Source organism: Gobio gobio (genome assembly GCF_949357685.1).
Source record: "Gobio gobio genome assembly, chromosome: 18".
In the NCBI taxonomy this organism is placed as follows: Eukaryota; Metazoa; Chordata; class Actinopteri; order Cypriniformes; family Gobionidae; genus Gobio; species Gobio gobio.
Genome location: NC_137111.1, coordinates 26,583,889 through 26,608,479, shown reverse-complemented (window position 1 = coordinate 26,608,479; position 24,591 = coordinate 26,583,889). Strand labels below are relative to the sequence as shown.

Sequence of the window (24,591 nt, the reverse complement as noted above, 5' to 3'; positions counted from 1 at the left end):
ACGTCACAGTTAAGTCTTTAATCCACCAATTGGTGCTTTCAGTTTAATACAATATACTAGATTAAATAAAACAACTAATACATTAATGCATCAAGAGGCTAATCCATCATTTTTTAAAATAAATAAATGAATACTTTAAAAAAATAGAGATGGATCAAATTGGATTAAATTATTAAATAAAGATGGATTCAATTACTCAGAAGTGACATCCATCACGATTTCCACAAAAATATTAAGCATCACAATGGTTTTCAACACTGATAATAAGATGTTTTTTGAGCAGCAAATCAACATGTTAGAATTTCTAAAGGATCATGTGACACTGAAGACTGGAGTAATGATGCCGAAAATTCAGCTTTGCATCACAGGAATAAATTACATTTTAAAAGTTATTTAAAAAAAAATAAATATTATGTCTTTCTAACACCGCAGGAGGTTCTACATCTCCTACAAAAATCTCCGTCTGACATCAGGCTGTCAATCTGCCGACCCTCACGGGACACCTCTCTGGTAACATCATTTTCTACGTTGTTGGGAACAACTCATTTGACATGTTATTTTTCTAACTCGCATCCCTTTTTGACAGGGTCCTGACACACTTCCAACCCGTGAACTGAGATCCAGATCTCTAGACCTGCATGCGAGGACTGTTGCCCCAGACTTCAGTGAACTTCTCAAGAAGCGGGCAAAAGAGATGGGTCTAAAGAAAGAAGTTTCCCCGGAGAGAACCAAGGAGATTCCCTTGACCCAACAGAACCAAGACAGTGAGATGGTGGATACGACTATATCAGCCCCTCCACCCCTACCTCCACGTCCATCCTCAGGTGAAGCTGGAGAATTAAAACCTCATGCCATAGTGAGGCCGGGGCATGAGAATATAGCCCCACCCCCAACTCCTCCCCCAACGCCAAGCATTATTAAAGTGACAACAGCCAACACAGCACCAACTCCAGCAGCCCCTGACACAGCTCATCAGCAAGAGTCAAAAGATGATATCATCTCAAAAAGCAACCATGTCTCAGCTTGTACCAGGTAAAGGCCTGTTTATTTCTATGTGATATTATGTATAAAATTATCAATACGATCCTAACATTAAGGGCCAGATTTACTACTGTCTTAAACCAGACGCTAATTTAATTTGCGCTGCTCTTGGTAGATTGCGTTGGTCATTATGGAAATGATCCGGCTGCGCTTGTGTTCTTATTTGCATGTCGTCAGTAGATCACGCACTGAATTTTCCACTCCCAGTCCCATCTGAGCTTTTTAGGAATTGCGATCACACGTTAATTTGCAATGTTTAGTAAATCCCTAGATGTAAATGTGTTGACTCTTTTATTAAATTTTATTTTTGAGAATAACACTAACACTTTCTCATACACTACCGTTCAAAAGTTTGCAGTCAGTATGTTTTTTTTTTTTTATGTTTTAGAAAAAAGTATTTCATGCTCACCAAGTCTGCATTTATAAAGTTAATATTTAAAGTAGCTGTTTTCTATTTTAATATTAATTTATTGCTGTGATGACCCAGCTGAATTTTTCAGTGCCACATGATCCTTTAGAAAGTATTCTAATATGTTGATTTAGTGCTTAATAAACATTTCTTATTATTATCAATGTTAAAAACAATTGTGCTGCTTAATATTTTTGTGGAAACAATTTTATTAATCAATAAAAAGTTAACAAGTACAGCATTTGAATAGATGTATTTTTTTACATTATAAATGTCTTTACTGTCCCTTTTTGTTGATTAAATGCATCCTTGTTGGATTAAAGTTTAAATCGTAATTCAGCTGTGCTTGGGGTGGGACCAGATGAGGCTTGATATGTTTCCAGTGAAACGCAATTGGTCTGTCTACACCAGGGGTGGCGAACTCCGGGCCTGGAGGGCCACTGTCCTGCAGAGTTCAGCTCCAACCCTGATAAAACTCACCTGCCTTTAGCTTTCTAGTAACCCTTCAGACCATGATTAGCTTGTTCAGGTGTGTTTGATTAGGGTTGAAGCAAAACTATGCAGGACAGTGGCCCTCCAGGACCGGAGTTCGCCACCCCTGCTCTACACTGAACACAAAAATGCTACACAATGAAATCATATTTAATGTTTAATTGTAGCTATGTGGAGTGGGCTTTGGGACCAATGAGATTTGGGTAGGGCTATCTAGTACAAATAAATAAAAATCGCATGTGGTTTAAAGTTACAACAAAACAGTTTGTTTTTTTCATTGCTTAATTCAAGAAAATGGTCATGAAAAGCTAAAATATGATGTCAATATTTTGGCACACACAAACATTAACTCCCTGTTATCTGTTCACAGTCACACAGCCGAAGGTGTGGGAGAGAGCATGAAAAGTTTCACAGCTAATGGGCTGAGTGTTACAGCTGATGAGGAATATTTGACCATCACCACCATGGCACCCTCTCCCCCGTGCAGCAGCGCTGCTTTCTCCGGTGAACCACGCCCTCCACCAGCCCTTTCTCTATCATTGCTAAGCACACCTCCTTCCTACCAGCAAGCAATTCAAGCAGCATCCCCAGCAGATCCTCTTGCTCAGCTCAGCGCCCCCTCAGCCAGCAACAACAATGGCTGGGACGATGATGATGAGGATGACGAAGATCCCAGAAGGGTGAAGTCTGATTGCATTTGCCTATTCATAGTTTTCAGTCAAATGGCTGGCGCTGAGACCTGGAGGGCAAAATATCCATAGAACTGCAGCACTGGCCTTTCAATTTTTCCAGTTGTTTCAAGCCAAGTTTTTGGGAGTGGAAATTTCTGTGAATGATCTACTGACTACGCACAAATTAAAGAACACAGACGCAGCCGGATCTTTTCATATTGACCAATGCAATCTACCAAATTAGCGCCTATTTTAAAGACGTGGCACAAATACCAGTAAATTGACTAGCGTAAACCTTAGTAAATCACTTTGCATGATTAATTTAAATACTCTCCTCCCATAAATGTTGCGTCTGAAAGGGAAACCCCTATAATAACCCTTTCCACACTTTTTATATTCTTTGGTTTTCTATGGAAAAAACGCTTAACAAGAACCTGCGACTTATGCTTATATTCTGGGTTCATCTGTTTGGCTGTTTAGACTGTAACGATACCCTCATGTCACAATTCGATATACATCACGATACTGAACTCACGGTACGTTATTATTGCGATAGTCAAAAATATGGTAAAAGGGTTAACAAAAAATGTACTGTTGATTAAAAAGCTAAATTTGGTATTATATTGGGGGTGGAAATTAATAGGCTTGGACTTGGTGATGGTAACCCAATGCACAGGACAATGGTGTCACCAGAATAAAAATATTCATGATTCTGAAGCTGAAGCTGAAAATGCAGAATTATTTTAGATGAATATGCTTGCTTGCACTCTGTCAATGACTAGATATATTTAACATAACATAGGCCACTTTTTCCTGGAAACATAAGACATTTGGCATTATCAGGACTCACAAACATTCCCCCATTGCATTATTATACATTTAAACACAGAAGTTTTTCTCTCATAGTAATCTTCATTTTGGGTGAACTATACACAATATAGATTGTCACTATCCACGATACATATTGTTGCATTTTTTTATTGTGATATATTGTGACACAATATTGTTACACCCCTATTGGCTGTACATAGAATGCATCATCAATAAGGTGTATATTGAAATTGTTCTTTTTAACAAGGTCTTTGTATCACTGTCTTAATGCATTAGCCTTGTTTTGCCATCCAGTTGGGCGTTCCTATATGGGTGTCACGTCACTTGAAAACTATGAATTGATTGCCTTAGTCCTTAGATCAGCATTTCAGTGCCTGTTGAGGCTCCAAAACTCTGGAATACCTACTTATATTTAATTTATTTAAATCTTCAAACATTGTTTGAGATAGTTTTTACTTGATTTTGTTTGCTTTTATGCATACCGGTATTTACTTTTTTTTTAATGTTTTTCTGTTTTCATCATAATCTAATGCTTGTCTAGCTGGTGGAATAGCATTGCCATGTTGTTCACCTTCTCATACAGTATGTTCTGTCTTGTTTTAGGACATGTTGACGGAGTTTGAAATGACTGTCTCACTGACCAAATCGTGGTGTGGCAGCTTTGGTTTTACAATAACCAGGAGTAAACTGGACAACTGCTATTATATCCAGGATGTCCTGGATAATCCGGCCAAAGCAGATGGCAGACTGAGGGCAGGAGACAGGCTTGTCATGGTAGCCTACAGCTTTTCTTACCATTCGAAACACAATCACAGTTATGACAATCGCTTTCTGAACATTTGATTTGATTGTCATTGGTTCACAATTGCAATTTACAGCTTATGTGTTAAGACTAAATTGGCATTATCAACTTATATTTGTCAGGTGAACGGTCACAATGTGACCAACGTGGCAGATGACGTGGCAATTAGCATCCTCAGATGCTCCTCCAAAAGACTGCACATGGTGTTGGGCAGAGCCGTGCAAAATTTACTCCCTCCACCACCTCCTGACACGCTCCATGACATTGTAATACCCAAGACTCCATCTGGACAACTGGGTGAGGAAATGCTTGATAGTAGGGGAAACTAGTGTAACATTCCCACATGGAAAGAACCTATATGAGGATATATGCGCATATATGAAACCTATATGCAGTTTATATGCACATATATGCTGCATATAAACAGCATATATGCACATATATGATAATATATATGCTGCATATATGCGTATATATGCTGCATATATGCGTATACACTCACCTAAAGGATTATTAGGAACACCTGTTCAATTTCTCATTAATGCAATTATCTAATCAACCAATCACATGGCAGTTGCTTCAATGCATTTAAGGGGTGTGGTCCTGGTCAAGACAATCTCCTGAACTCCAAACTGAATGTCAGAATGGGAAAGAAAGGTGATTTAAGCAATTTTGAGCGTGGCATGGTTGTTGGTGCCAGACGGGCCAGTCTGAGTATTTCACAATCTGCTCAGTTACTGGGATTTTCACGCACAACCATTTCTAGGGTTTACAAAGAATGGTGTGAAAAGGGAAAAACATCCAGTATGCGGCAGTCCTGTGGGCGAAAATGCCTTGTTGATGCTAGAGGTCAGAGGAGAATTTTGGTGAGCTCGTGCAAATTGTAGCCTCTTTTTCCTATTTGTAGTGGAGATGAGTGGTACCCGGTGGGGTCTTCTGCTGTTGTAGCCCATCCGCCTCAAGGTTGTGCGTGTTGTGGCTTCACAAATGCTTTGCTGCATACCTCGGTTGTAACGAGTGGTTATTTCAGTCAAAGTTGCTCTTCTTTCAGCTTGAATCAGTCGGCCCATTCTCCTCTGACCTCTAGCATCAACAAGGCATTTTCGCCCACAGGACTGCCGCATACTGGATGTTTTTCCCTTTTCACACCATTCTTTGTAAACCCTAGAAATGGTTGTGCGTGAAAATCCCAGTAACTGAGCAGATTGTGAAATACTCAGACTGGCCCGTCTGGCACCAACAACCATGCCACGCTCAAAATTGCTTAAATCACCTTTCTTTCCCATTCTGACATTCAGTTTGGAGTTCAGGAGATTGTCTTGACCAGGACCACACCCCTTAAATGCATTGAAGCAACTGCCATGTGATTGGTTGATTAGATAGTTGCATTAATGAGAAATTGAACAGGTGTTCCTAATAATCCTTTAGGTGAGTGTAAATGTAGCACAAAAAAAAGTACAGAGGTGAACATATAGGTGCATATATACGTGCATATATGTACCTATATAGGTATATGTATGCACGTATATATGTACACATATATGTACATACAATATAGGCAAACAGCCAATTTTATATATGTCACATATATTAAAAACCTATATCAAAATCTATATTGAAACATATATGTTCATGTAGATTATTTCCATGTGGGTTGTATCACTATATAAGAAATTTAGAACCAAAGAGAAAAAAAAACATTTTGAGGTATAAAAGGGAATGTTTAAGAAACTGTAACCTTCTGACTTTTCATATTCAATTCAAAATGATGATACTTTTGCATTTGTCTGTGCAGGTATCAAGCTAACAGGGGGCATTGGCAGCAAGTGGCAGGGAATTTATGTCCAGGAGGTGGTGCCAAGTTCCCCTGCTAGTGAAGAGGGCAGCATCCAGCCCAATGACAAAATTGTTTACATATGTGGGAAGTGCACCCTGGGAATGACGCTGGAGGATGCCGTGAAAGTGTGTGAGAGCGCCCCACGCAAAGTCAGATTCAAAGCCATGAGGTGAGATTGGAGTATGATTAAGTAAAAACTTTAGTTATTTAAAGTTTATGTTTTTCTTTTTTTTAAATAAATGTTTTTCTTTGTTTCAGAGATGACCAACCAGTGATACCAATGGATAAATGGAATGGTATATTTGAGCTGTTCTGCTTGAATTACAGCAATACTTGTTTGAATCATAATCTATACACAATAGGAGGTTGTAATTAGTTTAATGTTTATTTCTTCACTATTATTGAGCCTTATATGGAGTTACATGGAGACTTTAACCTTCCCATGGGCAAAGTAACTGCTCTGGTTGTCAGTGGGATGTGTTTTCATTTGCTCTGGGCGTGTGAAGGCTCCTGCTGGGCTGCAGAGGGCAGTCGTGATCGACATGTTTCAGTCTAGTCTGAAGTGACAGAAATGAGGTGGAGAGCTGCTCCAGCAAAGGTCTAAAGCAGCCCATGCCTTCATTGCACGCTTCAATGGACATTGCAACATTTTGAGCAGAGTGTCAACTCTTATTAGAGTGCTTTACACTGTGTCAGCCCTGTTTGATATTTTCTCACAAATTTAATATGAAGCAAACCCTGATTTCTGGAGTAGCACATTTAAAACAAAAAAGCATCAGTTTATCTCTTACCGTTTCTCCTCTTCAGGTTTGTTTGAATGGAAGAAGGAGAAAAAAGTCTTCCCTCGCCTCGAAGAGCCTGCGTCACCTGACATGGAGGCAGCTGCTACGGATGGTAAAGCCTTTGGTTTCCTGTGTCTCTGTTGTCTGGGAGTTGTGGCATTAGATCTGTGCTGACAGACATGGCATGTCTTGCTCAGAGGGCAGCGGGTGCAGGATTAATTATTAGCGAGGGACATGGCCTCCTCTGGCCGATCAAAGTGCGCTTTCTTGTGTCTGACGGATAAAGGCCAGCTGATCTAGTGGGCATCAAGGTTGCTAGGAGACCGCTATCCAGGAGGTCCGAAAGAGCTTGAAAAGGCTAGCACAGTTTACCTACCATAGCATAGAGCAGGTCATCAACGCATCTCCCCCCCCGAAATGGCAGCAGAGGATGGGGACGTTTGTGAGTTTGGGATCTGTTTGAAATTGCTCTGCGGAAATTGCGGTTTCCTCATTTGGGTTGATTTTGTCTTTATTTCTGATTAACTTTGACATTTGTTTAATGCGTTAGATGTACCATTGAGTGTGAACGATCCTGGTCAGTTAAAGAACTATATCTAAAATTTCTTTAGTTTTGGTTCTAGAATTTTTCTGACACAAAATCTCTCTTGTTTCTGCTACAGTTAAACCAGTCGCTGACAATGCTGTGCAATTCAGGAAGAGGCTGTCTGTCACATCGGCGCAGGAGGTAATTGTCCCTCGGCCCTGTTTTAGGCTGATGACATAGGCTGTAACATGACTCTTGCTTTGTAATCTCTCTATGTCATTCACCCCTAAATAGCTTTGTAAGCATCATTATCAGCTAGATTTATAGTTAATTAATATTACACTATTCAAACAGCAATCATTTAAACCTTTCCAAGAAAATGGGAGAACATGTAGATGCTTTTTCAGGCAAGACTTGAACGTCTGGACCTGTCTAAAACAATACTTCAAATAGCAAATGGTCCAATACTCCATATTGCAAATACAATATTTCATATAGTAAATGGTGACATTCATTTATTTACTATACACAACACAGTAAATATGTCAGCATTTTTAACAGTATTTGCTTCAACACATTAAATGCCTCTATTGCTTATGTGAGTACAGTCTACAATGTAATGATATGAATAAATTACATCTATTAAAATAAAATTATTTCAAAAACGTTCAAATCTTTTGATCGCTAGTGTAGATGTACTGAACATTGATCCATTTTATCTTAGCAACTGACTAAATTTCATCACTTGAAGATGTAATTGACAGTGTGGACAGTTGGCACACAAATCCAATTTGGCTTTTTAACTATGTTAACCGTCCTTGTTCCAATATATGTGTCTCTTTTTCTGTAGAGCTGTATCCTCCAGGTAGAGTTCACCAAGCCTGAGAGAGGTGGGCTGGGCTTTGCTCTGGTGGGCGGGGTCAATGGGAGCACACTTAGAGTGAAGGATATTTGTTGTGGGGGCGCGGCCGAGCAGGATGGTCGTCTCAGAGTGGGTGACATCCTTTTGGAGGTATGAGATGATAATTCGCTCATTAAATTTTTTTTTTTTTATTGATCAACCTTGTGAGGTTTACCATATCTGTGTATGTTTTGCAGGTGAATGGTATCATTGTATCAGGACTGAGCCACTGTAAAGTTGTGGATATTTTACGGAAGGCAGAGGGCACGGTTCAGCTGACGGTATGTAGGGACATCCTGCCCATGCCAACCTGCTCTGGTTCCAGCTCCCCTGCTGAGGCCTCTCAGGAATTCAACACAAATTCTGCAGGTCAGCAAGCCTGATACGCAAGCCCCGCTCTGTCTCCCTCCACTGTACTTGGTCATCTATTATATCAAACGGACTGCATCAATTATATATTCATGTTCAATTGATAAAACTATAACTTATCATTTTTGTATTGAATGATAATAGAATAATATACAGTATAGGCCAATTAATGCTAATAGCATTGTCAGTGGATACTACATTTTTTTTGTTTTAATTTTGTCATCAGGTCCTTTTGTACAGTTATATACAAATTCAGTACGATTTAAAAAAAAAAAAAATAATACTTTTATTCAGCAAGGGTGCATTAAATTGATCAAAAAATGAAAGAAAAGACATTTATAATGTTACAAAAGATGTATATATATAAAATGCTGTTCTTTTAAACATTCAATTCATCAAGGAATCCTACAATAGGAATCATAGTTCCAACAGATATTAAACATCACAACTGTTTTCAACATTTATAATAATAAGAAATGTTTTTAGCAACAAATCAGAATATTAGAATGATTTCTGAATCATGTGACACGGAAGTAACATGTGAGTAATGATGCTGAAAATAATTCAGCTTTACCATCACAGGAATAAATTATACTTTAAAATGTATTAAAATATAAAACAGTTATGTAAATTGTACTGATATTTCACAATATTACTATTTTTACTGTATCTTGACCAAATAAATGCAGCCTTGGTGAGCATGAGAGACTTCTTTCAAAAACATTTAAAAACATCATACTAACCACACATTTTTAAATGGTAGTGTAGCCTATGTTCGTTGATTTCAGCAATTCTGTTAACATCTCATTTGTCATCATTAAATTATATTATGTATATCAAAGGATGTCAATTTACATTAATTTACTGTGATTTAATTGCTAAAATGTAAAAAAATATGATAAATTAATTAAAAAAAATTAAATATTATTATGTGATCAATTTGATTACCGGTAGTTCAATGAATTAATCAGTCTATCATGTTTTTATTTTTATCACATTTTAAATTACAATTTTGACAGTTCTACACTGTAAAAAATAAAAACGGAAAGAGTACTGGTCATTTTCTGCCAGGACCTTATCCAAATAATTTTACGGAAATTTCCGTTAACCCTAAAACAGAACACAATGCAATGCGTAATTCAAAATAGAAAGTAAAACACCTGTAAAAAAACCTATATGGAAAAGTCCTTCATATGTATACAGTAAATTGTGCCCTATTTTTACTGACTTTTTTTTACAGTGTAATATATTGGCATTATATTGGCCACCCTTTCTAGATATCTGTATCAACACTGCCCGTTGAAAAGATATATTGTTGTTTAACCACAAGTACTGACACATATATTGTTTCTAATGTTTTAATGGTCTCATCCTGCTGTAATGCTTCATTTGCAGATACTACAGCACAAACAGAAACACATGCGGATCATGTTTCTTTCCAGACCTCAGAATGTCCTGGACTTAGAGGTGAATGTGAGCAGGTATAAAAAAATTATTTACTGTCAAGTAGATACACAAGTAAGATATAGAAGTATGTAAGTAAATACTGAGATGATGACTTTCTCCAGTGAATTTAAAGCCCATCCCAGAACAGATTAGAAGACAAAAAGCTAATCTAATAAGTGACAAGTTCCAGCACCTAGTGAGGTTCACCATAAAATTAATTAGCTCTGCCTCCAATTTCTCTGGAACCACGGAAACTCAGATGACAGTAAGGGTGGCCCAAACGGAGTTAACTCATCACCTGTCTCCTCTTTCTTTCTCTTTCTCCTTTTTCTTTCTATCTCTTGCCTGTAGGAAAGTCGAAACTGTACACCTACCTGTCAAAGGTGTTGTCCGTCTCTGGGAGTTACGGACATGCTACAAGAAAGGTGAGTGTCACTGAATTCCAGTATTTCTTTCTCACGTTTTTGTTGATGCAGCTTCTATATCACATGTGGCATAGAAGTGTTCAGTATTGTGCAGAAGAATGAGACCTGAACATTTGAATGAACTGAAACTTGCAACTATCCGTATAAACAGTTAGTCTATTTACCCTAGTATATTTGCAACGTGTAATGACTGACTGAACATAAACCAGATCACAAGGACTGAATTTCATTGCAGTTTTTGTTTTGTTTCTGTTTGTTTGTTTTTTTAACATAGCTCTCAAATGGAATCGCCACAGGGAGGCACTAAAGAGTCATTAATAAAACACAAGCCCAATAATCACAGTTTTGGCTTATAGTTAGGCTGGCCTACAAGCCACACTTGTTATAGTACGTAGCACTTGCAATTAGCAGCTTTTTTACATTTTAGGTGGAAAAATCGCAGGAAAACAAGCCTTGCATGATAACAGGCCCCGGAACGTAGCAATGTGGTCAAGGTCTCTGCTCATTCCTGCCCCGTACCCCCTTCAGGACAGACCCCCAGAAGCAGCACCTAGAAAAATCTGCCATGAGAACAGAGCATAGCGAGTCAGACGACTGGAGCAGTGATGAGGAAGAGGATGGTGATGATGATGACAATGCTTCTCAGCCATCGCCTGCAGAGGCTATTCCTCATACAGGTAAATGAGGCATAATCTTCATATTTATTCACCATCTTAGTATTTCTACTCAACATATATTCATAATTATAGTATTATATGATATAATAGTTAAGTTTTCATATATCATTATGAAACTACAATTTCATACTCTAGAAATCTGTTTGGCTTGTGTAGATCCAGGCATCTAAAAAGAACTTTATTACATTAAGGTCGACCAATCGTGTCAGAAGAGGAGCTTGCCAGTCTTGCAGTCATATCCCCTTCTAAGAATGGGCAGTACTCTGGCTCCAGGGTCAAAGCCCTCATCCAAGCCCTTGAACAGTTAGAAAAGCAAGATCTGATCAAAGAGTTTATGGTAAGTTCCTGTTGTTTTCATCAATACAAACATCTATATCTTCACAGCACTAAATATCGTTGATTGATACAAGCAGAAACGTCCAACCACATTTGTTTTATTGTAATATTTTTCATATAAAGCTGTAGATTCTCTCTTTGATACTAATAGAATGTCTAAAACACACATTGAAATTGTATTTAAATAATGATTAACTCAAGTGTGTAAATGAAAGAACGTGTATGGCTCTTTTTTTTTTACTAGGCTTTAGAGCATTTGAAACCCTCAGACAACTGCCTGGTTGGAAAAGCACCCGAAAACCGCGAGAAGAACAGATACAGGGACATCCTGCCCTGTAAGTTCCTCTGCTTCTCCCATAATCCTCCACAAACCCTCCTTAGTCAGGACTTTTATTGGTGTTTTACAGTTTGTGAGCCTCACTTCTCATAAAAGAAATTTTTGGGTGTACATTTTCACACCATTCTGAAACCACATGGACCACACACTGTACAAAATTGGCAGGAAACTGTGTACTAACAGTAATTCCTTATAATAAAAACTATACGTTTTTAAATATATAAAACTATATGTATTTAACTGTAAAAATCTTACAGTTAAATCAATGTAGGCTTGGTCATTTTGATGGTAAAAATCACTGTAAATAAAATATTAACAATAATAGTTGTACAATTTATTACACATAAATGTTCTTTTTACACGTAAATTGTCACATATCTTTTGTTTGAATTTGCGTAATTTTTGTTACATAATATTACTACTATTAATATTTCACAGGTATTACAATTAAATGATTTGTAATAAATTGTTCAGATTCTTCTATAAATTCACAAATATATAGGCTACTGTAAATATGTACAGTACATTTCCAGAACAAAGAACATTTGTTTAAATGTTGACAACAGTGAATGTGGGGAGAGCAATGGCCCCTGTATACATTTACCTGTAAACAGTGGAACACATGACACTGCAATTAAGTGAAATGTAACCAATCCCTGGTTATTTACTCCCGAGTGTCCTACCAGTGCGATATTAGATTACATTGCCGGTGTAGACGTCCATTTGACTCGGTATTTCACACTCTATCCGCCACCTCTTTGCGGCTTTCCGGACCTCTTCACCCATGTGGTGCCGTTTTCACACTGCGGCCATGCTTATCCTGTTTGTACGAATTCAGTTTTTGCTGGTGTGAAGTGTAAGGAGGTCAGAGGCTGCGAGAGACGTTGTTTGCCCTCAGTTTAAAACATAACAGAACGCTGCAAACGTAAAGTCAAAGAGGAGATGTGTGACTCATAGATCTGCTTTCACTGTTAATGGGAAACATCCATTCATGTGCAGTTTCACAACGAATATGCAGAGAATGGGCTGTACTAGTTGTATTGAAGAGAGGGGGTCTCTGTACAGAATAGGCACAATACAGCGCTTCATGTGCTGGCAGGGGGCAGACTGGCCCTAGCCTGGCCTGGAGTGTTTGTTTATTATCACGGCAGCTCACTGGGCTTCTGTTCCCAGAATAAAGCGCCCAGGATTGAAAAGTGTGAGGCCCCTGGGACTTAACCACTGTTATTGCTGGAGGCAGTTCAAGGGCCGCAACCTTCTCCAGGAAGCCTGATGCCACCCATTGTGGAGGCCGCTCCACACGAATTTACCTACTGCCAGTGACATACGCTTCCCCTTACATATGCCCCCCTTGTTCATCTTCCCTCTCAGTTTCATTTTTCAGCCCATTTCCTTTTCCGAGCTGTTGAACATGTTTTTGCAAGCAGCCCCCTTGTAGAGAGTTACAACAGCAATCTCTTCAGCATCTTCATCTCTTCTCGCGTAACGGGACAAAACAGGCTACTAACAAATAGGACCTATCTATTTTGACATGTTGTAACAGAAACAGAAATATTGTGAAATATTATAATTTAAAATAACCGTTTATAGCTATAATTTGAAACTGGTACGGCAGCGGGGAAGATGCATCAGCATTATTTTGGTGTTTTTTTATTTATGTTATCTTTAGTTTTTACCTAAAACCTACCATAAAACCGTTCATACATATGAACATGTGCACATTCAATGGGTTTAAACAGCTCACCCTTTTACAGCAAATTTAGTTCAAAAACAAGTGACAGCCGTGACCTAAAAATGATTTTCATGTACAATAATAAATTAGTAACTTACTTTCGGCATTAGTAACTTACTTTTCGCGCCATCCCTTGCGGGTAAACATGATTTCACCAAGTACAACATGTTCCTGGATCAACATATTTGTTGATTCTGGAACAACATTCCAATCAATCTATCAGATTTGAGGGACACGTTTACAGTTTGAGCTTACAAGCAGGGTTAGGGGCTGCTGCACCATTCTTATTCACTTATTTCCCTCTGAGTTTAGGGATAAGTTTTGGAACTAAATATTGGAATGTTGTTCCAGGATCAACAAAATATTATACGCTCAGAGGATCTTTTTGAGTCAGACTTGTGAATTCAGTGAATTGTTAAAGGGTTACTTCAGTGATTTAGCATTAAGCTTTGTATCAGTAGAAACCCGGTAGTATATTCGAATTTATTCTAATCGTACTTTCCCCCCTCATGTCGCCCTGAGACGAGAGAATTATACATTTTATTTCTGGAAAAAATCCTCAGATGACGCAAATATCGTCATTTTGCATAATCTGAGGATTTTTTTGGCCAGAGGCTAGAGACTAGAGGGCTGCATTGGGATTGAGTCCCGCCGGGTCCCGCGGGACCCAACGTAAATCTCGCGGGAGCGGGCGGTTTGAATTTTGCTGCGGGCGGGAATGGGCGGCTAAAAAAAATCACCGCGGGAATCGGCGGGATAGGGAGGTTGCCTAACGACATGATGGAGAAGATGTCAATAGATGATGTAGAAAAGAACCTCAAACGAGGTATTTACAGCACAAAAGCTAAGCAAGGAAAGTCTGACATTTGGAGAAGTTTCTCAATTGTTTTGGTAGGCAAAGTCATGCGGTATAACGTTATATGTATCCACATATTGCGCAGCTGGCTACTTGCTACTTGATCTACTTGATCATACCTCACCAAAAACGCTCAGCACTCCCTGCAGGTCAAGTTGACTGTTTGGTGTTTTTGACAAACAATACATAGAAGTTTAGTGAGTGGAAATGGATTGTTTCTAAATGTCCGTTTGCTATTTTGTGTTCACATTACGTTCTGTTGAAGCATGTTTTCTCAGGTTTCCTTTCAGTCGGTCACGTTCGACGGAATTGGGATCTGTTTTTTGTTTCTCAATCTGGTTTTCTGTTTTCTGTTTTGCAAAGCAGTCTATTTTTATGTGCAAAGTTTTTGATAAAAACGAAATTATATTTGAATGTATTTGTCTTTTTTTTTTTTACATGCAGGCCAGGGAAACGAAACAAACAACCCCATGAATCTCTTTATTAATATCAATACAAATACGTGTTTTTTTTTCCCTGCGGGACGGGAGAAGACACAAAATCAATGCATCTCTATTATTGTGCGGGAATAAATTCTCGGAGTTTTGCGGGTGCGGGCGGGAGTGGACATACATATTGCGGGAGCGGGCGGGAGTGTAACACATACGTTGCGGGAGCGGGCGGTAATGGTCAGAAATTCGGCGGGTGCGGGCGGGAGCGGGATGAAGAAAACAGTCCCGCGCAGGGCTCTACTAGAGACTACAGCCAGTAGTAGAAGTTAGTTCTGCATGTTTTAAACCCGCCCATAGGGGGTGGGATCTGTACGTTAAATAATGTTTTATAACTTTGCTGTTTTACTGCTAACTATATCATTATGTATAGGCTACTGTGTGATCAGAAATCATGTTGAGTATTAGCGAGAGTCTTACCTCTAGGTGAACGCGTGTAGTACCAGATGGCCCTGGCTGTTCGTCATCTGGGAAGGTGAATATCGAAGGAATCACGGTGTCCTTCAGAGAGGCTCTCTTCATTCCAAGCACATTCGGTTCGTAGTTTAAGTTATCTTAGGGCAGCGAAACAAGTGCATTCTGGGAGTTGTTGTCTTTCATCCACTTGAGCCAAAAACACATTTTCTGGCTTTTCTCAGTCTAGAAGGCACCAAATTTAAAAATAATTTCACATTTCTACTACATAAATGACACAGTTTAAATACAGATTCATATTCCCAGTGCTGAAGTATCCCTTTAACTTAAGACTCACTCTGACCGGATCATTTGAATCAGTGATTTGTTGAATCGAGAACAGATGCAATCGGATCAGTCCAGTTCACAAATGAATCGTTCAGTGTGATTTACAAACAGATTTAACAGGTTAAATGTACATAATCAGCGCGTTCACGAATCGGACATGGCTGTCGCATCTCAGAGCGGGTGACTTTATTCAGTTCAAAAGAACGAGACACAACATGTAATGAAATTTATGAAATGAAGTGGGATATTATGCTTTGGATTTTGTGAAGTACAAGTAAAAATGCAACAACAAAAAAACAATACAGATACTTTAAAGAATTGACTTTGTTACTGTCCAGCACTGAATTTAATGCATTAATTTAATGCGTCCTTACTGAATAAAAGTACTAATTTCTTTAAAAAAAAATCTTACTGATCCCAAACTTTTGAACGGTATAGTGTAAATGTCAGCTTTTCTTAATTAAGAAAATATATAAAATTATATTTAATCTGTATGAAGTATTACATTAAGTTAATGAGTGATAAAGTAATGTCATTATTTTAACTGAAATAAACAGAAAATCAAGCAAAATAGGACTTTTGTTGGGATTCTAGTCACACAAAAAAATCAGTATTCATCTCACTGATTCGATTTCAAAGTTTAAAAATGGCAGGTAAAGTCTCAAGTGTACTGCATCAAGCAACAAGTCACCATGAGAATACTCTGGAACATTCTTCTCACCCTGCTCCCCTGTGTCCACTCCTTTAGGCTTTCCAGCCGGCATGACCTTGAGAGCTTGTTTCATTTCTTTGGAGCTATTTGCTGTACCTCGGCACAATTTGTTCCTTCTCCTCTATGGGGAAACCAACAACAGCACATTCTTGGTTTGTAGATTAATAACACTGTTGGCTACCAGAGCCAACAACAGCAATCACCTCATTACAGGAATGCTGAGGCCCCGTATAAATCTCCAACCTGCGTTTCAAATAAAAATTTGTTTGTGGTTTGGGAAACATACATTTGAGAGTAAATACACAAGAGTTTTATTTGTTTGCTCATACATGGATTTTGACTGAATCTGAAAACAGAAAAATTGTATACCTTCTGCTTTTCATAATAAGCACTCGATGGTTTAGTTGCCCTGTGGGAATTGAGCCGTCATAGAGAGTTTAACTGTTGTTTTCTTATCTTTTATTATTGCCAAATAACAGGCATGCTTGTTCAAGCTCAAATGTACTAAAATGTTGGGCCGAGGCACATACATTTATCATTACAGCAGAAGTAAATGTTTGTTTTTTCAAAGTGTGAGTTTGCGTATAAAAATGAATCACAATCTACAATCCCTGTTTCTCTCTACTGTTTGAACAATCAGATGATAAGACGCGCGTTCCTGTCGGAGAGAGCGAGGGCTACATCAATGCCAGCTACATTCGTATGAAGGTGGGCACAGAAGAGCTCTTCTACATCTCCGCTCAGGGCCCTTTGCCTGGCACTCAGGATAACTTCTGGCAGATGGTGTGGGAGAACAAGTCTGATGTTATCGCCATGATGACTCAGGAGGTGGAACGTGGCCGGGTAAAATGCCACAAGTACTGGCCCGAAAAGCTTGATGTTCCCAAAGAAACCTGCCGTTACCAGCTCTTCCTGGATAACTACCAGATGCTTGGCTATTTCCACATTAAGGTCATCAAGATGGTGGAAAAAGAGGTTAGGAGCGTGTACCTGATGGAAATGTTGCATCTTGTCCAAAAAATATCTTTTTCTTATTTGAACCTTTTCAGTGTAAAATCTACCATTTAAAAATCACAGTCAGGCTATGTTTTCAACATCCTTAAAACAAGATACATTTTAGGAATCAGGAATAATGAAATTCTATACTCAGCAAACAAACAAAACATCCTTCCACTTTCAACTACTTTTTTTCCCAGTAAATTTCTTAACATGTGTAAATATTTGTATGAACATAAAACTATTTTAATCAAGGCACATGCAAGTTCTTGAACACATGTAAGGGTACATATGGTCACGTGGTTTGGCGCTGAGAGGACGATCAGCTGTCCTTCCTGTAGCACTTGGGCATCTTGCATTACAGAGACGTTGCAGTTTATTGTTCTGGCCACATCTGCAGTGCTCATGTCTCCTGCAGCAGGACTATGGCATGTTCACGCAGGTGATCAGGGACTCTGGACATCTTTCTCCAGGTGTTTTACAGAATCAGTAAAAACGGTCTCTTTAGTGCCCTAAGTTATTGAAACTGTGACCTCAATTGTCTACCACCTGCAAACTATTAGGGCCAGTTTGACTAACAGCTTGTGCTAGCGCAAACCATCTTTTGGCGTTAAAAAAACACCGTCAGGATTTACTAAAGATACGCAGTGAAAAATTAGCACTGAAAAGGTGTGGAGAGGGTTATTTTTGCGGCTGACTTTATTGCATGTGCATTTGTAGGAATTTCCCTTTCAGACGCAAAATGTATGGGAAGAGAGTATTTAAATTAATCATCCAAGGGGATTTACTAAGGTTTGCACTAGTCAATTTACTGATATTTGCACTGTTATTTACACAACCCAAAAAAACATGTCTTAAACCAGACGCTAATTTGTGCTGCTCTTGGTATTGCATTGGTCAATTATGGAAATGATCCTTGCGCGTTGTCAGTAGATCACTCACAGAACTTTCCACTCCCATCTGCTATTTTATGGGATTGCGCTTTCAAGCTAATTTGCCCTGTTTAGTAAATCTGGCCCTTAGTGTCTTAAGGACTGTTCCATAGGTGCAATAGGTGTTTGTTTTTTATTGAACAAGCATGAAAACCATTGTTTAAACCTTTCCAATAGAAATCTGTAAAGCTCATTTGGGCTTTACAAAATTATCTTGAAAAACCGTATGATGGAAAAAGGAAGTTTCTTTTTTTTATATAATGCGTAAAGAGTTTAGCCTATAATGCAGAAATGTAATTATCAAGTCAATTTAGCTTGTTTTAAAGGTCCCGTTTTTCGTGTTTTTTTGAAGCTTTGATTGTGTTTACAGTGTGCAATATAACGTGCTCATGTTTCGCTTGTAAAAAAAACCCAGTATTTTTCACACAATTTACTTATCTGTATACCGCTGTTTTCACTGTCCTAAAAACGGCCTGAGAATTTCCTTATTCTATGAAGTCCCTCCTTCAGAAACACGTAACGAGTTCTGATTGTGCCAGCGGTTCCCGTGTTGTGATTCGACAGCAGCTTAGCGCACGTTGCCCGGAAAGGTCACGCCTCTTACCATAACGGAGATGCATGCGCTAAATGATCTCTAAGTACAGCGTCCCTGGGAAAGCCAAACAAAGGTGATTTGACTCCGGGATGAAAATAACAGCGTCTCGACGACATGGCGCCAAACAAACTATACAAACGCAACACTTCCTCTTCTCCACGCGGGAGCAACAAGACCACGCCCCCTTTTTCGCGTATTCTTGTGGGCGGAGGTTAGTCAACAAACTGTTCTACTGACGTCATTAAAGCAGGATGTACAGGGATGTAGTCCAAACCAGCCGTTCGCTGTAGGCTTTGAAAGGGAACTTCTGTTAAATAAAATATCTCGCTTGGCATTGAACTTTGAGCTTTATAATTTTACAGGTATTATTTATGCTCTAACAGCAACATTACACACTAACTAAAGTTTGAAAAATGGGATCACGAAGAACAGGACCTTTAAAAATGTTTTTATATTTTATTGGGGAAAAAAAAACCATACTGATTAAGAAAATCTTTTTGCCATTTATCTTTACATTTTCATTATCTCCCAAAATCTCAAAATTGTGCAACGTGCAACTCATTATTGACGTGTACTTTTCCAGAGTGGAGGCATTCACTTTGTGAAGCATCTAAAGTTCACCACGTGGCCAGACCATGGCACACCTCACTCCTCTGAGCAGCTGGTGTGCTTCATTCGCTACATGAGGGCTGTACACTCTAAAGGGCCGATCACAGTCCACTGCAGTGCAGGCATTGGCCGAGCTGGAGTCCTCATCTGCACTGATGTCATCCTCAATCTCATTGAGAAAGACCTAAGTGTAAGTATTCTGCACAAATATAGCATCATAGATCATCGAAATATGAAAATGATCATTCATTTAAATGTAAATACTGAAAGAATTCTATGGAAGCTTAGTATGCTATGGAAACAAAGGGGAATTGTGACATAATTCTGACTTTTTTCCTCTTTTCTATGTGAATTATAAATGTACAATTTGTGAGAAATTAGGTAATAATTGCGAGTTGTGACTTTGTTTCTCTCAATTGCAAGTTTATAACAGATTATTCCCCCAGAATTGTGAAATATAAACCATGAATTGCGAGAAAAATATCAGAATTGTGAGATATAAACATAAGTAATGGACTGTGATGACGTGTTTCAGCGGTCATCTGCATCGTAAATCATGCAAAGTTTTTTATATTTTCATGTTTTTTAATGTACCGGTATGAACGTTTATAACACTATACTTGGTATTATATTACCTTTGCATCAATTAAATGAATCTAGTTAACACTGAGGGTGTTTCTAATACAGCGGCTATGGGAGTGATGGTAAAATTGACATCTTTCTCTCTACTGATTGCCATTATCAATCTCGTTCTATTTTATTCATATTTTTAAAAGTTTTGAAAACACTATTGTGGAGTTTTTCTTTTGCTGTTTGAGCAAATGGGAACACAAAAAATATATATTTAATTTATTCTCTCATTCACCACTATAGAAGTTTACACAATTATGATGATTGCACTTCTGAGAACCCCCGGAAATGTGAAAAGGGTCTTTTTCACACAATTCTGACTTTTTATAATATTGTATTGCATGTCTTTCAGAATGTCTCATTTAGCATTTTTTTTCTCAGAATTATGAGATATAAACTCACAATTGCGAGTACTGTAAATGTAACATTAATTATGAGCAGCTAAAAATATGTAGTTCTGTTTTGCTCCCGTAGATTAATGTGAGTGACATAGTAAAGGAAATGAGACTCCAGCGGCACGGCATGATTCAGACCAAGGTGAGTAAATCAGGACATTTAGTAAGAATACTTCCTTCAGGTGAATATATGATGCACTAGAGCACATGATCTCTCAGCAAAAAACCTCAACCATGAGCTTGTCTTGAGATGGCTTTCATTTACTTAATCAGCTTTTAATTAGCATCAAAATGGGGTTGGGAAAAATACAATGCTTATTTATTTTTGCTTCTGAATATGTAGTATATACAGTTTTGCCATTCTTCTTTCTGATTTCAGGAACAATACCTCTTTTGTTACAAAGTCTGGCTGGAGGTGTTACAAAGCATCTCACTTCTTCATGGTCACCACTGGCAAACCGAGACCTCTTCATTAATGCATCCTTACAGTCCTTAAAGTCTTACAAGTGTTTCCTCAGAAAAGCAACAATATATGTGTCTTGGAGTGGCAGACATGGTGATGTGTTGATTGTGTGTGTCTGATATAGTACGACCACTAGTTTTATTAATCGAATATTGAATATATCATAGGAAATATGGTAGATATTTCCATCAACTGTGCAATGTCCTTGTGTGATCTTATATATATTTTTGTACCATTTTGGCTTAAAAACACTGATTTCATAGCCTTTCTGGACTCTTAGTCATTTTGCCTTGAACATGTTTTATTTTCTTTAAGATAAAAGTTATGCACATTAATTATTAACTTATTTTTCACATTTTAAAGAATTTCCTATTCAACCTCAAACCATTATACAAAATGTATGTTTTGAATACTTTGAATCCAAACAGAAGTATGTCAAGTTTTCAGATTTTCTTACAGAATTGCATTGTTTTGATTTTACAGTATTGCAGTGTCTGATTTTAGTAGCCGCGAGAGAGGTTATCTTCATTCAAAATGATTTTTACACTCTCAGAAGAACCAGCTGCTAGACAGATACTTTTAGCAAAGTGCCTTTTAATTTCTCTACATGTGGGCAGTTTACCGCTCATCTTTCTTTATCTGCACTCTTCTTAAATAAAACAAGCTGTTTTACCTCTTAGTTGACATTAGGTCAGAGCAGGAGGAATTAACCCAAAGAAATTGGACTGATGCTAAGAGATTACAAACCACAGCCTTCTTATCAGTATGTATAGCTTCTGAGGGTCTGCCAGCAGGCACAATCGCTTGGAAACCAGTATTTGACTTTGGACGGCAGAGCAAGTATCTGCTTACACTTGTAATGGAGAAAGAACGCTTGCGGTAAACCATCTTAAGACATCGGACTCACAATATTAAGCAACAAATGTGTGAATGGGTTGGATATGGCAATGGACCAATATTCTGTGATACTGTAGAACTTCTCACTGTTTAGCTTGATGCAAAGCAACAGCACAATAGTTTGCAGCACACTAATGTCTTAAACTGAGTTTATTATAGACTATGAGCACATCAGAGCTTTTAAAAGGGGAAAATCATCCCATTTGATCTATAGTCGTATATTTATTTGCTTTAATTTTCCACAGGCTTTGTGAAAACATGATCAAACTACTATATTGCTGTATTAAACTATAAATTATTAATCTTGTACTTTGATGGAAAGCTCAATTATAAGCTATAGTTATGATATGTATCAGAAAAGTAGGCCTATTACTCTTACTGTACCCATTTTTACAAATAAAAACAGTATATAATTGTATTTCATGTTTCAAAATGTCATATCACATTCAAAACATCATATTCAGGTTGGGAAAAGTTTGCACAAGCATTGTTCCACAGACGAAATACTGTATTCAAATACGCTTACCTAGTAGTGGTACTCATACCACTACTTTTGGTGATACCGCAACACAGCTATTAACCCTAAAACGCATACCTCGTGTCTTTAGTGACCCGGGATGTCATTCACTACCCTCCTTCTCATTCATGAAGGCGCCAGGCGCGACACAAGTGTTTTTTGCTAGTTTCAGCCCGGTACAGTAATTATTTTCATGTCCAGCGCCACATTGTTTAAATAGCAAATGCCCTCGCACCCATCTGTTCGCCCATGAGCGTGCTGGTCTGAAAATTAGGTGTGTTCAGGCGCATTGTTGGCGCATTGCTATTTTCAGGCAAGTGAAAATGACTGCGCCATTGACCAACAAAAACCTGGTCTAAATTCAATAGCACAGTATTTTTTGTGTTATTTAAAGGGCGTGTTCATAATATGCGCCTATAGGTGGGTGCACAACGCACGTAGGCCTACACTCTGCTTATTACACACACAGGGCAGCAGCACACGAACATTTTTAAATATTAAAAATAAAAGGATTCCTCTCTGGAGAAGCGCTCAGACTTTCCACTCGCAAATTCCACCATGTAAATAGCGAATCCGCCATGGTGCAAGAGCAACTGGCTTTTAAAGGGAATGGGAGATGAGACTGATTGGTTTATTGCATGTTACGCCCATGACTCCATGAACCCTTTTGGACCATGAGCCTGGCGCACCGACCATTTTTTCCATCATTAAACAAAAAAACAAAAGTGGATTCGGAAATGCCCTAAGTGCACCTGCAGGGCACAACTCCCAGAATGCACTTGCTTCACTGCCCAACGAGGCCACTCCCAAAGCCCCGGCCACTGGTTATCACTTGCCCACCATGAGACTGTCCTGACGCCGTTTAAAATCTTTTCGTTCAGTTAGAGAACAGACACTACAATTAAACACAAACGTGTCTTTTCAATAAAGTGAGAGTGAGCGAAACGAAAGTCACGGCACAATCGCAGCAGGAGTCAGATTTCATTCATCACGAGAGAGAAGAGCTGAGCAGAGCTGAGGTAAGCGCGGCAGTCATTCATGACGTGTGTCCAGTCTGGCGCATTTTCAGATCGCATATGGAAGCTTAACTTTCATAGGAATTCATTGAAACACTCACTTTGCCCCGCACACCGTTTTGAATGCCCGAGCCGAGCGGCCCTGCGCATTTACATTCTGTGAGTGAGATCCCCCTATGGGCGGGTTGATAACATGCGGAACTAACTCCTACTGGCTGTAGTCTCTACCCTCTGGCCAAAGAAATAACATTTTTCCAGAAATAAAATGCATAATTATCTTGTCTCAGGGAGACCTGAGGGGGGAAAAGTACGATAATTAGAATATAGTACCGGGTTTCTACTGATACAAAGCTTAATGCTAATCGCTGAAGTAACCCTTTAATAAATTAGCAATGACAAAAATGTATGATAACCGATGTATTTTTCAATAAGTCCGATATTTTAGTGATTATTGTTTGGTAGCTTGTTGTAAATCACCCACTACAATTAACACGGCGATAAGCCTATGTGTGAACTGATATTAGGCTAATATTGTAAATCTACTGCTCTGTTGGGTTTTGATCAATGCTGTGTGGAAGAAGCAAGATAATTTAATAATTATATTACCGCATTGGTGAACCTATGATAACTCTTATTTAAACAACTATTACTTAGGGTCAGATAAAATGACACAGAAAAGAAAAACAGGCATGGGATAATTTTTCAGTCCACCAAAATGCCACAAATATACTTAATAGTACAAATTTGGCTGTATTATTTGTGTCCCCTTCAAAAATTGCCCTTGAGAAATGTTATGTTTATTGTCCCCCTTAACTGATGAAATTTACGCCCATGAGTAGTACTATATATTATTCAGCACAGCTCAGAAGTCTTTCTTCCTACACTTGATCTGTACACATCCTGAGGTTTCCAGTTGTCATTGCGGCCACATTGCGGATGATAAATTTCAAGAGAAACAAAAACAGAAACTTTTCAGCCAACGCAATGGCACGCGGGGAAGAGTGTTCCCACTCTGCTTTTACTGCAGAGTAAACACCACCTCTCACATGGGCTCTTGTGACAGCATGGAAAGCCTTTTGACCTTGTGGAAGAGGAGGAAAGCCTCCAAAGCCAAACATTTGTGTGAAAAC

The 24,591-nt window shown here is 38.5% G+C and overlaps 1 protein-coding gene across 1 annotated transcript in view; it reads left to right on the top strand.

Annotated features, from left to right (window-relative positions):
* Nucleotides 1–22,345, top strand: part of ptpn20 (protein tyrosine phosphatase non-receptor type 20) — a 52,464-nt gene extending 30,119 nt beyond the window's left edge. Inside the window, exons 28-47 of the mRNA XM_079842121.1 lie at nucleotides 433–510; nucleotides 587–1,032; nucleotides 2,313–2,622; nucleotides 4,048–4,218; nucleotides 4,369–4,543; nucleotides 6,042–6,252; nucleotides 6,342–6,379; nucleotides 6,891–6,977; nucleotides 7,528–7,592; nucleotides 8,242–8,403; nucleotides 8,490–8,661; nucleotides 10,057–10,142; nucleotides 10,459–10,532; nucleotides 11,061–11,209; nucleotides 11,401–11,546; nucleotides 11,790–11,880; nucleotides 17,052–17,386; nucleotides 19,518–19,733; nucleotides 20,648–20,710; nucleotides 20,948–22,345. Coding sequence (XP_079698247.1) covers nucleotides 433–510; nucleotides 587–1,032; nucleotides 2,313–2,622; nucleotides 4,048–4,218; nucleotides 4,369–4,543; nucleotides 6,042–6,252; nucleotides 6,342–6,379; nucleotides 6,891–6,977; nucleotides 7,528–7,592; nucleotides 8,242–8,403; nucleotides 8,490–8,661; nucleotides 10,057–10,142; nucleotides 10,459–10,532; nucleotides 11,061–11,209; nucleotides 11,401–11,546; nucleotides 11,790–11,880; nucleotides 17,052–17,386; nucleotides 19,518–19,733; nucleotides 20,648–20,710; nucleotides 20,948–21,064 — 3,192 coding nt within the window. The 3' untranslated portion in view covers nucleotides 21,065–22,345. The remainder of the gene's footprint in view (nucleotides 1–432; nucleotides 511–586; nucleotides 1,033–2,312; nucleotides 2,623–4,047; nucleotides 4,219–4,368; nucleotides 4,544–6,041; nucleotides 6,253–6,341; nucleotides 6,380–6,890; nucleotides 6,978–7,527; nucleotides 7,593–8,241; nucleotides 8,404–8,489; nucleotides 8,662–10,056; nucleotides 10,143–10,458; nucleotides 10,533–11,060; nucleotides 11,210–11,400; nucleotides 11,547–11,789; nucleotides 11,881–17,051; nucleotides 17,387–19,517; nucleotides 19,734–20,647; nucleotides 20,711–20,947) is intronic.
* The last annotated feature ends 2,246 nt before the right edge of the window (nucleotides 22,346–24,591 follow it).